This window comes from Bubalus bubalis, chromosome 12 (genome assembly GCF_019923935.1).
Source record: "Bubalus bubalis isolate 160015118507 breed Murrah chromosome 12, NDDB_SH_1, whole genome shotgun sequence".
Classification (NCBI taxonomy): Eukaryota; Metazoa; Chordata; class Mammalia; order Artiodactyla; family Bovidae; genus Bubalus; species Bubalus bubalis.
The window spans coordinates 14,744,603-14,759,746 of record NC_059168.1 but is presented as its reverse complement, the minus strand read 5'-3'; the positions used below and the strand labels follow the sequence as shown (position 1 = coordinate 14,759,746).

The following is a 15,144-nucleotide window of genomic DNA, read 5'->3' as shown; positions in this document are numbered from 1 at the left end:
ACCACGGTTCAAAAGCATCAATTTTTTGGCACTCAGCTTTCTTTATAGTCCAACTCTCATATCCATACAGGACCACTGGAAAAACCATAGCCTTGACTAGACGGACCTCTGTTGGCAAAGTAACGGCTCTACTTTTTAATATGCTGTCTGCTGCTGCTGCTGCTGCTGCTACTAAATCGCTTCAGTCGTGTCCGACTCTGTGCGACCCCACAGACCGCAGCCCACCAGGCTGCCCTATCCCTGGGATTCTCCAAGCAAGAATACTGGAGTGGGTTGCCATTTCCTTTTCCAATGCATGAAAGTGAAAAGTGAAAGGAAGTTGCTCAGTCGTGTCTGACTCTTAGCGACCCCATGGACTGCGGCCCACCAAGCTCCTGCGTCCATGGGATTTTCCAGGCAAGAGTGCTGGAGTGGGCTGCCATTGCCTTCTCCAATATCCTGTCTAGGATGGTCAAAACTTTCCTTCCAAGGAGTAAGCTTTTAATTTCATGGCTGCAGTGACCATCTGCAGTAGTTATTTTGGAGCCCAAAACAGGGAAGTCTGCCACTGTTTCCCCATCTATTTGCCATAGGACCAGATGCCATGATCTTAGTTTTCTGAACGTTGAGCTTTAAGCCAACTTTTTCACTCTCCTCTTTCACTTTCATCAAGAGGCTCTTTAGTTCTTCTTCACTTTCTGCCACAAGGGTGGTGTCATCTGCATATCTGAGGTTATTGATATTTCTCCTGGCAATCTTGATTCCAGCTTGTGCTTCTTCCAGCCCAGTGTTTCTCATGATGTACTCTGCATAGAAGTCAAATAAGCAGGGTGACAATATACAGCCTTGACATACTCCTTTTCCTATTTGGAACCAGTCAGTTGTTCCATGTCCAGTTCTAACTGTGGCTTCCTGACCTGCATATAGGTTTCTCAAGAGGCAGGTCAGGTGGTCTGGTATTCCCATCTCTTTCAGAATTTTCCAGTTTATTGTGATCCATACAGTCAAAGGCTTTGGCATAGTCAATAAAGCAGAAATAGATGTTTCTCTGGAATACTCTTGCTTTTTCGATGATCCAGCGGATGTTGGCATTTTGATCTCTGGTTCCTCTGCCTTTTCTACAACCAGCTTGAACATCTGGAAGTTCATGGTTCAAGTATTGTTGAAGCCTGACTTGGAGAATTTTGAGCATTACTTTCCCAGCATGTGAGATGAGTGCAATTGTGCAGTAGTGTGAGCATTCTTTGGCACTGCTTTTCTTTAGGATTGGAGTGAAAACTGACCTTTTCCAGTCCTGTGGCCACTGCCAAGTTTCCCAATTTGCTGGCATATTGAGTGCAGCACTTTCACAGCATCATCTTTCAGGATTTGAAATAGCTCAACTGGAATTCCATCACCTCCACTAGCTTTGCTCCTAGTGATGCTTCCTAAGGCCCACTTGACCTCACATTCCAGGATGTCTGGCTCTAGGTGAGTGATCACACCATCATGATTTTCTGGGTCGTGAAGATCCTTTTTGTACAGTTCTTCTGTGTATTCTTGCCACCTCTTCTCAATATCTTCTGCTTCTGTTAGGTCCATACCATTTCTGTCATTTATTGAGCTCATCTTTGTATGACATTTTCCCTTGGTATCTCGAATTTTCTTGAAGAGATCTAGTCTTTCCCATTCTATTATTTTCCTCTAATTCTTTGCACTGATCACTGAGGAAGGCTTTCTTATGTCTCCTTGCTATTCTTTGGAACTCTGCATTCAGATGCTTATATCTTTCCTTTTTGCTTTTCTTCTTTTCATAGCTATTTGTAGGAGCTCCTCAGACAGCCATTTTGCTTTTTTGCATTTCTTTTTCTTGGGAAAGGTCTTGATCCCTGTCTCCTGAACAATGTCACGAATCTCCATCCATAGTTCATCAGGCACTCTGTCTCTCAGAGCTAGTCCCTTAAATCTATTTCTCACTTCCACCGTATAATTGTAAGGGATCTGATTTAGGGCATACCTGTATGGTCTAGTGATTTTCTCTACCTTCTTCAGTTTAAGTCTGAATTTGGCAATAAGCTCTATGGACCTGAGATCAAAAGTTTGAGGACTAAACAGAGAATAAATTGTATGTTTCCCTATAAAGTGCTAAGTTATTTATAAATGATAGGATTTTTTCTTTCCTCTTTCTCATAACATTTAGAGTATGCATAATACTAATATATAGGTCACCTTGAAAGAAGCATAAATTAAAAGCAGTTCTGGGGCAACAGACAATTACAATGAACATAGTTACTAATAGTATCTGCAATATCAACAATAAAGCTTACCATAAAAAACAGAGACTGTTTTCAAAATTAACTACTTACTTCTCCACCAAGAACTCTAGCCAGTAAGAAAATCGTTAGTGAACCAAATATCCAAATGGTTATAATCCATGAAACCACCTTAAGAGAAAAAAAATTCATGCAATTAATATCTGTGTTACCAAATAAGCTGAAAATTTCCCATGAGCTCAATTCTCTACCATATAAGGTATTTTGGTATCACTGACTTTAGGTCATAGGAAGTTTGGGTTCCCAGGTATCTTCCGAAAACCTAGTAAGAATATAATATGTAATATAATTTTACATCCAAACTGAAAATGTGGCAATGATCGGTTGCTTAAGGAAACCTCAGTATTTTAAGATCTATGATAAAAGATGACAGCAAAACGACAGCAAAGTGTTGACTCTCAACTCCTGCTCTATAGCATTCTACATGATAAATTTATCCGTGAAACAAGTTACTAACCTCAGGAGGTCTCTAAAATTTACATTAATTACACATTAATCCAAGTAATAGAATGTGGACAACACTTCAGACAATTTTAACTCTTGAGACTTGACATAATAATGATACATGCATGTATTTCCAGGTTCTGTCTGCTTGAGAGGGTCTAGAAATAAAGATACCGGGTAGCAACATAAAGAAGACTAACTGCAGAGTTATGGTGCGTGATGTGTGTCCTTAGCCATGTCAGATTCTTTGCGACCCCATGGAATTGTAGCCCACCAGGCTCTACTGCCCATTGGATTTTCCAGACATGAGTTGCCATTTCCTTTTCCAGGGGATATTTCCGACACAGGGACTGAACCCACATCTCTTACATCTCCTGCACTGGCAGGTGGATTCTTTACCACTAATGCCATCTGGGAAACCCAGATACTTACTGGTTTCTAAATATTCCCCTGTAAAAGGAACTAGGACTCCCTAGGGAAATGACTGATTCCAGGGCTGGGACAGGGAAAATGAAAGATGAGTCCAGAATGCACTGTGGAATCAAGAAGAAAGGAAGCACTCAAAAAAGGATGGGAATATGTCAAAAGGATACCAAAGCTAACCTGAAGGAGCTTCCAATAGCTAAAACTACAACAATCTAAGCAATAAAATACATGATTATACTGGATTATAGTCCATAATCATAAGGGATTTGATTTAGGTCATACCTAGAGTGCCTGATGAATTATGGACGGAGGTTCATGACATTGTATAGGAGACAATGATCAAGACCGTGCCCAAGGAAAAGAAATGCAAAAAAGCAAAATGGCTGTCTGGGGAGGCCTTACAAATAGCTATGAAAAGAAGAGAAGCGAAAAACAAAGGAGAAAAGGAAAGATATAAGCATCTGAATGCAGAGTTCCAAAGAATAGCAAAGAGAGGTAAGAAAGCCTTCCTCAGTGATCAATGCAAAGACATAGAGGAAAACAACAGAATGGGAAAGACTAGAGCTCTCTTCAAGAAAATGAGAGATACCAACGGAACATTTCATGCAAAGATGGACTCAATGAAGGACAGAAATGGTATGGACCTAACAGAAGCAAAAGATATTAAGAGGTGGCAAGAATACACAGAGAACTGTACAAAAAAGATCTTCACGACCAAGATAATTACGATGGTGTGATCCAGACATGCTGGAATGTGAAGTCAAGTGGGCCTTAGGAAGCATCACTATGAACAAAGCTAGTGGAGGTGATGGAATTCCAGTGGAGCTATTTCAAATCCTGAAAGATGATGCTGTGAAAGTGCTGCACTCAATATGCCAGCAAATTTGGAAAGCTCAGCAGTGGCCACAGGACTGGAAAAGGTCAGTTTTCATTCCAATCCCAAAGAAAGGCAATGCCAAAGAATGTTCAAACTACCACACAACTGCACTCATCTCACACCCTAGTAAAGTAATGCTCAAAATTCTCCAAGCCAGGCTTCAGCAATATGTGAACCGTGAACTTCCAGATGTTCAAGCTGGTTTTAGAAAAGGCAGAGGAAGCAGAGATCAAATTGCCAACATCCACTGGATCATCAAAAAAGCAAGAGTGTTCCAGAAAAAACATCTATTTCTGCTTTACTGACTATGCCAAAGCCTTTGACTGTGTGGATCACAATCAACTGTGGAAAATTCTGAAAGAGATGGGAATACCAGACCACCTGACCTGCCTCTTGAGAAACCTATATGCAGGTCAGGAAGCCACAGTTAGAACTGGACACGGAACAACAGACTGGTTCCAAATAGGAAAAGGAGTATGTCAAGGCTATATATTGTCACCCCGCTTATTTAACTTCTATGCAGAGTACATCATGAGAAACGCTGGGCTGGATGAAGCAGAAGCTGGAATCAAGACTGCTGGGAGAAATATCAATAACCTCAGATATGCAGATGACACCACCCTTATGGCAGAAAGTGCAGAGGAACTAAAAAAAAAGCCTCTTGATGAAAGTGAAAGAGGAGAGTAAAAAAGTTGGCCTTAAGCTCAACATTTAGAAAACGAAGACCATGGCATCTGGTCCCATCACTTCATGGCAAATAGATGGGGAAACAGTGACTGACTTTATTTTTCTGGGCTCCAAAATCACTGCAGATGGTGACTGCAGCCATGAAATTAAAAGACGCTTACTCCTTGGAAGTAAAGTTACAACTAACCTAGATAGCATATTCAAAAGCAGAGACATTACTTTGCCAACAAAGGTCCATCTAGTCAAGTCTATGGTTTTTCCAGTAGTCATGTATGGATGTGAGAGTTGGACTGTGAAGAAGGCTGAGCGCCGAAGAATTGATGCTTTTGAACTGTGGTGTTGGAGAAGACTCTTGAGAGTCCCTTGGACTGCAGGGAGATCCAACCAGTCCATTCTAAAGGAGATCAGGCCTGGGATTTCTTTGGAAGGAATGATGCTAAAGCTGAAACTCCAGTACTTTGGCCACCCCACACAAACAGCTGACTCATTGGAAAAGACTCTGATGCTGGGAGGGATTGGGGGCAGGAGGAGAAGGGGACGACAGAGGATGAGATGCCTGGATGGCATCACCGACTTGATGAGCTTAAGTTTGAGTGAACTCCGGGAGTTGGTGATGGACAGGGAGGCCTGGCGTGCTGCGATTCATGGGGTCGCAAAGAGTCAGACACGACTGAGCGACTGAACTGAACTGAATTGAACTGATAGTCCACAAAGTAAAATAAATATCTGTCTATACTAACAAAGATAAATAAGTAATGACAAAGAAAGAATAGCTGTTCCAAAGAGAATACTAATTAATACATGGGGAAGAAAGGAGGAAAATCATATTCAGTAAACAATATAGTAATAATTATGGAAAGAAAGGTCCATCAATAGATGCTAAAATTAGTGGGCTAAAATTTGATGAGAAACAGAGTGCTTGCATAGTCACAAAGTATCTCCACAAGGTATTTATTATATTAAAAAGGGAAAAATAGCAACTTTACAGTGGAGGAATTGGGCACATACCATCCCCTTGCCTTACCAAGTGATCAACAATAATGGCACTAGGAATAAGACATATCAGTATCATGTAATGCCTAATAGTATGTAGAGAAGGGCACAATGTCACTTGTTTGATATTCTTGCCAAAAAGGTATTACATCAATCCAGCATGAGAAAATATTTAACAAATTCAAATTAAGAAACATTCTATGGAGTTAAAAATTTTCTGTTTTTAGCCTTAGAACCCTGCATTCAAATGAAAGATTATATAGATAAAATTCACTTAGAGATGCTCTGCATGAAGGGTTGGTGGTAGGCAAGAGACCAGAACCCCCATTCAATTTCTTCAATGGTCCTTGTCTGCAACAGAATACTTGATGTAAATTGATCCAAGGTAAATATTAATAGGACTAGTGTTATATAACATTAAGGATTTTGCTATGGAGAGAATACTCTGAATTATCAAGTAAGCACAAATTTAATCACAAATGTCCTTTAGGAAAGGAGGCAGAAGGATATCTGACTACAGTAGAGTAGACAATGTGACAATGGAGATTACAGTGATGCAACCAGAAGTCAAGGAACGTTGCAGGCTCTGACTTGGAAAGAGACAAGCAACAGACTGTCCTGGAGCATCCAGAGGAACCAGCCTGCTGACATTTTGATTCTAGCCCTTTAACACTCAACTTGGATTTCTGACTTCGAGAACTGTCAAAGAATAAATCTTCATTGTTTTAAGTCACTAAACTTACAGAAGTGTATTATAGAACAAAAGGAAACTAATTTATTTCCAAATCACTCTGTGATAAAGAATTATTTTTTACTCCCCTAAAGCCTTACACTAAAGATGAGAGAGTGATGTGTATATTCTGTGTTTTGATGATACAGATGAGGCCTCTGAGAATGGGACATAGTATTATGTAAAAACAAATACTAATGGAATTCCTGTCTTCATTAAAAAGTTTATTTTAAAAAACAGAACTAAAAATGAATAAAAGGTAAAAACATGAGTATTGTTGTTTCCAATTATTTATTCTTATGGAAAACCAGAAAGGCCATGGGCAGCTGGGAACAGTCCCTACCACTTACCCACTTGCCATACAAATACTAATACTTTTCATGTGAATGATGATGTTGAATAGTTTGGAAGCCATTAATCCAAGGAACCTCCCACTTATTGAAGAACAGTTGTAGGGATGGAAAAGTGAGAAATAATGGGTAAAGCTAAAGCATTTTTCAAACATAATGAAGTACTACAGTTAATATTTGTTATTTTAAATTTTAAAACTCTTAAACTATTTAGAATTTGTGTAAAGGCAGATGTACTTACCCTAAACTGTCCATATAATGATATCATGGAAAAGAAAAGAACAACAGCCAGAGGACCCCAGAAGTCAGGATTGTCTCTCACCACTTGTCTATTAAAACCAAGTGATGGCATTGGCATCAAAACACATCGAATTTTGTAGTAAATATCCTTTAGATCAATATCCAATTCTTCCCTATAATTTTAAAATAAGAATTCTTAGAAGGCACACACTTTTGAATATTGAGCCAGTTGTATTAGAATTTAAGAAAAGTTTAAATATAACAGTAGTCTCCACAGGTCAACAAAACATTTGCATTTGAAGTACATTTCCAACATCTCTAAAGTTGGGATACATCTCACAATAGCTGGTGTCTTAACAACTGTCGTCAGTCTGGCATGAGGCAAGTGCTTCCAAGATCTGCTTTTCCTTTTGCCAGTCTCCTGGAGGCACTACCAATTTGAGACTTTAAATAAAATTGTTCTCTTGAGAATTTTTGGGACCACAGACTGCAAGTCTATATTCTCATAGGAATTTTTCTTCCAACACTTCACCCAGTGCCAAACAGACAAGCAAACTTCCTTGGTTTCTCTTTTTGCATGGTTGATCATTTCTCATTTGTCCTTACACTAAGGAGATAGGATAGCCCTTTAATGTTCTAGCTTTATGCTGTCTTAGCCACTTTTTCTCTTTTATTAATAAATGTAAAATAACTGCATCTTATAATCTACAACATCTTAGATTTTATGAAATTCAGTATATTAACATTGAGAAACAGACGTTTTTAGTACTTGATCTACCAATAATTACTACAGAGAATAATCTGGTAATGCCTTGATTTTACAATGCTATAGGTTCTTCTTAGGGGAGAAGGAAATGGCAACCCACTCCAGTATTCTTGTCAAGAGAATCCCGTGGGCAGAGGAGCCTGGTGGGCTGCTGTCCAAAGGGTCGCACAGAGTTGGACACAACTGAAGCAACTTGGCAAGCATGCATGCGTTGGAGAGGGAAATGGCAACCCACTCCAGTGTTCTTGCCTGGAGAACCCCAGGGATAGAGGAGCCTGGTGGGCTGCCATCTGTGGGGTCACACAGAGTCAGACACGACTGAAGCAACTTAGCAGCAGCAGCAGCAGGTTCTTCTTTCCAAACTGTTAAATTCTTCACTTTTTCCCCCTAAGTGATACGTGTGCATGCTATTGATTATTTACGAGTGCTAAGTTGCTTCAGTCGTGTCTGACTCTGCGACCCTATGGACTATAGCCCGCCAGGCTCCTCTGTCCATGGGGATTCTCCAGGCAAGAAAACCGGAGTGCGTTGCCATGCCATCCTCCAGGAGATCTTCCCAACCTAGGGATCGAACGTCTCTTACGTCTCCTGCAATTGGCAGGCGAGTTCTTTACTACTAGCGCCACCTGGGAAGCTCAAGGGATACATAATCACTTAAAAATCTTCAAGTACTATGAAGAAGGTGAAAGTATCCCTGTAGTCCTCCCAGGGGTAGCTTGAGAACTGCTATACAGGAGAGAGTTTGGAGAGGTAATCTTTTGGGAATTCTTAATTTGTCTTAAACTGAACTTTCAATGAGTTCAAAATATTATTTCATTATTCCAGTTTTACTAATTGCAGGTGACCTTGAACAATGTGGGGATTATGGGTGCCACCCTCCATCAAAGATACATGTATAATTTTGACTCCCCCAAAACTTAACTGCTAATAGCCTACTGTTGACCAGAAGACTTAGCAATTACATAAAAAGTTGATTAACACATATTCTGCACATCTATATTTTATGCATTCATGATATTTCTAGGCTACACAGTTCACCTGCGAGTTTTTTTTTGCACTACTGCAAATCTCAAAAAAATTTTCCAATACAAGTGCTGAAAATAATCCACATATAAGTAGATCTACACAGTTCAAACCTCAGTTGTTCAAGGGTCAAATGTACTAGCAAAACGGAAAACAGCTAAAACTTTTGACCAAAAAGGTTAAGGTTTTCCATACCTGTCTTAAATAATATGAAAAGAATATAATCATTTCACAGACCAGCTCTAGAATCCAAAAAATACATATTATTTTTACATACAGGAGTGGCTTGTTATCTTCAGGGTCATCATCTTCAACTTCCAAAAGCCAGCCATATCCTCTTTGCCTCAGAAATGTTGTGGCTGTAGATTCTTTGATAAAATCTCCACCAAGGTTTAACTTGACATCTGGGGGTGCTATTGAACCACTGAGATCTTAGGAGAAAAGACGACAAAACTATAAATCAAGGTAAAATGTGTGAATCCTAACCAACATAAGCAAATATTCAACTAAAAATTATCATTTAAAGATCTCTAAGTATGAACACCTGCTAGTGCATACAATTTTCGTATTTTATAGTTGATAGTATTAAAAACAAGACAACAAACACAAAAGGGGAGTCACTTATGCTAAGTCCTGTGTCACCAAACCAAAAATTAATTACAGTTTTGGCTTCTCCCAGAAACAGAATCTTAAAACTAGTGAGTCAGAAATCACCTGGTCATCATGAGTGAGGTAATCTGCCTGAAAGACCCTGCGATCTCCTAAAGGAAAGTGACTTTGCCATAACTAACCCACTTCCAGCTAATACAACTTCCTTTCCCTGTTTCCTTCTGCTTAAAGTCTTTCATTTTGTACAGCCCCTCAAAGCTCCTTTCTATCTGCTAAATGGGATGCTGCCCAATTCATGAACCACTGAATAAACCAATAAAATTTTTAAAAGTTACTCAGTGGAATTTATTTTTTCACCAACAGATACCTAAAAACCACTTTTATTTTTACAGGAAAATGAAAATCAGAGTAGTGAAGACACATGAAAGATTTCACATCTAATTAGATGTACCAGAATTCTTGTACCAGAATCTAGACTTGTTAACGGTAACTTTAAATTTTAAATGGAAGATATATAAAAAAATATATTACAGGATATCATTTTCTTTTTTTTGTTTGTTTGGTACGTTGGTTGGTTTGGTTTTGGCCACACCTCAAGGCTTGTAGGATCTTAGCTCCCCTACCAGAGATTGAACCCTGGCTCTGGAAGCAAAAGCATCAAGTCCTAATCACTGGACTACCAGGGAATTCCCAACAGGGTATCATTTTGAATTTCCTTCATTATTATGTACATTATGTGCTTCAGAACAAAGTGGCTGCATACATTCTTTTTAAAGGCACTGCATATTTATATATGCAAACCAACAGATATTATTATTTGCTAAAGGAAAACCACAGACAATTACTCCTACTTTTTCATGTACTTATTAATATTCTGTTTTTAAAATCATCAACTATCTACGCTAAGTGCTTTATATATTAATGCTTAGTTCTGGATAAATCTTAGTAGTACGAGTTCCCTGATATTTCAGCTAACTTTTTTTCTTTATATAATTACATCATTTATCTTTAGTTTCAGCAATTTGGGTAAATTCTAAAGAGCAGTCAAGAGATCCTGTTTATCCACATTACAAAATAAATCCATTCAGTCTGTACCAGTGCCTCAGAGGTTACAAATAATCACAGCAGTACATGTATCACATGTTCTGGTCAAAAAAAATGGAAATAGTGAAGGTCTTGCTTGAGGTCATAAAGGAACTAACTGAAAAACACATTTGTAGGACCAAACATCATGCACTAGTAAACAATCATCAACGCTGCTACCTAGTCACAAGTCTGGAGTGGTACATCAGAAAACAGTTTTGGCAACAGCAAGCCAGAACACTCAACACAGACTCTCCTTCCCTGGAGATCATACACAGTAAAAAGAAGAGCTTAATTTTGCACATTACCCTAAATTTTCTAGGTTAGCTTTTGAAAAATGCTATTAAAAAAATCTGACTTAGAACTTTAATCACTTAGGGGCTCAATTATGGGAACAGTGTGAGGATTATGGGTACCACCTTCCGTCAAAGATACGTGTATAATTTTGACTCCCCCGAAACTTAACTACTAACAGCCTGAAAAGAAAAGAGAAAATGAAAGTGAAGTTGCTCAGTCGTGTCCAACTCTTTGCGACCCCATGGACTGTAGCCTATCAGGCTCCTCCAACCATGGGATTTTCCAGGCAAGAGTGCTGTAGTGGATTGCCATTTCCTTCTCCAGGAGATCTTCCCGACCCAGGAATCGAACCCAGGTCTCCCGCATTGCAGGCAGATGCTTTACCATCTGAGCCACCAAGACTTACCAATTACATAAAAAGGTGATTAACACATATTCTGTACATCTACATATATTTTATGCATTCATGATATTTCTGGTTCTGACAGTTCCTTCAACTGTCTGGTTCTGACAACTCCTGCAATTAATCATAATAAAGTTTGTATTCTGAAGCTAAGTTCTAACTTAGCTACTAATTAATACAGCAAATTATTAACACTTCTGGTCTCCAGTTTCCTATTCAAAATTTTTTCCATGTTTAACATTATATGACTCTAAGAAGCTTTTACATGGGAGTTTATTCAGCTAGAGATAAAATCCAAGTACTTTTGAATGCACTGTCCTTCCCTGCTTAGGCTTAAAAAATAGTCTCTGTAGATGCTGATCATACAATCTTGATTAAAATACTCTCTCAAATACTTTTGATTAAAATACTCTCTCAAAATTACTTTCTGCTTCATTTTACTCCGAGACAAAGATGAAAAAGAGTTGAAACTTAACTAAAATTCTACTTCCAACAGGTACAAAGAGTGCTTTTTTTTTTTTTTTTTTTTTTTGCTTTAAGAAAAGGAAGATTTAGATCAGGAAGTCATTAGTACAACAGTGACATGAAAGGTTTTCGAATGAGACAGGAAAAGACCTTAACAACTGTTTCCTGGCCTCTTGGAAAGACTGCACTTAAAGTCCTTTTCTAAACCAAAAAAAAAAAAGATATATAAATCCTAGAGCTAAGGAGTTCTGTGAGAAAGAATTGTATATGTTCAGCAGTTTTTCATAGCATGGATGCAGAGCCTCAAAAAGGCACCTTTAGCCTGCAATTTGGTAGTGTTTTCCATTCTAGGCAATGTAGAAAAACATCGTGGACACATACAGGACAATGCTAGAAACCGCAGTTTGACACACCACTCAGTTCTCCCAAGATATAAGTAGATGTGAGTACAAAAAAAGCAACAGAAAAGTTAAAAAAAAAAAAAAAAAACTCAGTAGTTATCCTAAAACATGAGCAAGCAGCACATAAAAAACATGAGAAATATTCCAAATCGCTCCAGGAGCACAGCTGTCTTACATTAAACCAGAATAGAAACAAGCTAGCTTGATCAACTCCAGCATAGGTATCCAGAATTACAGGGCTCCCAGGTGGCGCTAGCGGTCAAGAGTCTGCCTGCCAATGCAGGATACACAGGGACACAGATTCGGGAAGACCCCCTGAAGTAGGCAATGGCACCCCACTCCACTATTCTTGTCTGGAAAATCCCATGGGCATAGGAGCCTGACAGACTACAGTCTATGGGCTGCAAAGAGTTGGACTCAACTGAATGACTGAGCACATCTACCAAAATTATAATACACTCATTTTAAATTCTTTCTTTGTTGTTGTTATTTAGTCGCTAAGTCATGCCTGACTTTTTGCAACCCCATGGACTAGAGCCCATCAGGCTCCTCTGTCCATGGGATTTCTCAGCCAAGAATACTGGAGTGGGTGCCATTTCCTTCTCCAAAGGATCTTCCCAGCCCAGGGATCGAACCTGTGTCTCCTGCTTGGAAGGCAGATTCTTTACCACTGAGCCACCTGGGAAGCCCAAATTCTCTCTTACTACACTGTAACATTCTTGTCATTTTCTCAGTAAAAAAACAACAAGGATAATAATAAATATAAGTGGATTTAAGAGGAAATCATCTTTGAAAGAAATCTCAAAAACATTTCCTTTGCTTGTCTGGGCTCAGAGTGAAGAAGAATATCAATAAGTTTCAAATTTTATTGAAAGCCACCTGGAAAAATGGCAGAACAAAACTTAATGGTAATTCTCCCTCCTTTTCAATTCAGTTCAAGTTGGGTTGAGGAATCCTTTCTCTGAATCTTCTACTCAGCCTGAGAACTTTACTTTGAAGAATTTGGTCAGTGTAGTAAGACGGTATACTCAGGATGAAATTTACTGCTGATCTGCCCCTACAAAAGTTCTGATTTTATGAAAGAAGAGTAAACTGCAATGAACATGAACATTTTGTTGGTACTTGCCAACTTCTTCTATACGTGAATAAGCATTTTCTTACTTAACAAGCAACAAGAGCAAGGACAAAACAATTACTCCATTTTATTTGGATGAAAATGAAATGAAATCCATGTGAGCTTAAATCTAAACCAGAATGGACTATCTGTGCAGCAAAATAAAACAAGCACATGTTTCACACTTAAGGGATAAATTCCACTGTTCCGTTTTAGTTATAAAAACATTTTAATGCACATATAGTCCAATGAAAGCTCAAGAAACCAAGCAAGTACATAATAGTTTTATAACAGCTAGACTTCCCAAGTAGCTCAGTGCTAAAGAATCCGCCTGTAATGCAAGAGAAAGGTTCGATCCCTGGTTAGGAAGATGCCCTGGAGAGGGAATGGGAACAACTCCATTACTCTTGCCTTGGAAATCCCACCGACAGAAAGGCTGGCAGGCTACAGGCCATGGGTTGGCAAACAGGTGGGCACAACTTAGAAACAACAGCAACAATAGACCTATATGGAGCTTGATTATATTACTCCATAAGAAAAAATTTTAAAGCCTTGTATAAAATTATGTCCTAGGTAATATTTTTATTCATATCATTTTGGTTTACGATTTTAGTGGCTTTACTATTTGAGGCAAGAGTACTGGAGTGGGTTGACACTTCCTTCTCCAGGGGATCTTCCTGACCCAGGGATTGAACCCGGGTCTCCCGCATCACAGGCAGGAGCTTTACCGTCTGAGCCACCAGGGAAGCTCTTACTATTTGATACTACTAGTTAATTTTCATATTGCACATAATATTAATTAAAAGAAATTAAATCTCCTGAACCTACCTTTAGAAAAATTAAATCTCATGTTGGCACAAACCAGTTGTTGCTGTTCAGTCACTCAGTTGTATCCAACTCTTTGTGACCCCAAAAAAAGACTGCACTCAAGTACTGCATTTTGGACTCTTTGTTGACTATGAGGGCTATTTCATTTCTTCTAAGGGATTCTTGCCCATAGTAGTAGATATAATGGTCATCTGAATTAAATTCACCCATTCTGGCCCATTTTAGTTCACTGATTCCTAAAATGTCAATATTCATGCTTACCATCTCCTGTTTGACCAATGTATTCATGAACCTAACATTCTGGGTTCCTATGCAATACTGTTCTTTACAGCATCAGACTTCACTTTTACCACCAAACACATCCAAAACTGGGCATTGCCTCTGCTTTGGCTCAGACTCTTTATTCCCTCTAGAGCCATTTCTTCACTCTTCTCCAGTAGCATACTGGGCACCTACCAACCTGGGGAGTTCATCTTTCAATGTCATATCAGCCTTTTCATACTGTTCATGGGGTTCTCAAGGCAAAAATGCTGAAGTGGTTTGCCATTCATTCCCTTCTCCACTGTACCACGTTTCTGTTAGATAAATCAACTAGCTAACAGAAACGTATTTTATTTGCTTTATGAGTCTTTTAACTCTTACTCTGAAATAATTATAGATTCACAGGAAGTTCCAAAAAAGTTTTATGTACCCTTCACCCTGTTTTCACCCAATGGTACCATTACATATACTATCAAATCCAGGACACTGACATTGATACAGTCAATACAACTTATTCAGATTTTACCAGTTTAAAGCGCACTTATTTGTGTTTCTATATGTATTTGTTGTTGCTGTTTAGTAAGTCACATCCAACTTTTTTGCAAGTCGGACTTTCGCCACCAGGCTCCTCTGTCCATGGGATTTCCCAGACAAGAATCTAGAGTGGGTTGCTGTTTTCTTCTCCAGGGGATCTTCCCGACCCAGGGATCAAACCCACATCACCAGCACTGGCAGGCAGATTCTTTACCACTGAGCCACCAGGAAAGCCCCGTATGTATGTACAGTTCTATGCAATTTTACCACATTTTAGATTTGTCTGCTGCTAAGTCGCTTCAGTCGTGTCCGACTCTGTGTG

The 15,144-nt window shown here is 39.0% G+C and overlaps 1 protein-coding gene, 1 long non-coding RNA gene and 1 other non-coding gene across 4 annotated transcripts in view; 1 reads left to right on the top strand and 2 right to left on the bottom strand.

The window, feature by feature from the left end:
* LOC112578016 overlaps positions 1-6,324 on the top strand; it is a 37,719-nt gene extending 31,395 nt beyond the window's left edge. For both annotated transcript variants that reach the window (XR_003102174.2, XR_003102173.2), the window contains one exon: positions 6,209-6,324. This is a non-coding gene — a long non-coding RNA (uncharacterized LOC112578016). The remainder of the gene's footprint in view (positions 1-6,208) is intronic.
* The window catches only part of YIPF4 (Yip1 domain family member 4), a 34,080-nt gene that overhangs the window by 7,635 nt on the left and 11,301 nt on the right, over positions 1-15,144 (bottom strand). The window contains exons 2-4 of the mRNA XM_006080587.3: positions 9,105-9,258; positions 7,040-7,211; positions 2,325-2,402 (exon numbers count right to left, since the gene is read on the bottom strand). Of these exons, the coding sequence (XP_006080649.1) occupies positions 2,325-2,402; positions 7,040-7,211; positions 9,105-9,258 (404 nt within the window). The remainder of the gene's footprint in view (positions 1-2,324; positions 2,403-7,039; positions 7,212-9,104; positions 9,259-15,144) is intronic.
* Positions 12,700-12,770, bottom strand: TRNAG-UCC. Its single transcript has one exon. It is a non-coding gene; the product is annotated as a tRNA-Gly (tRNA).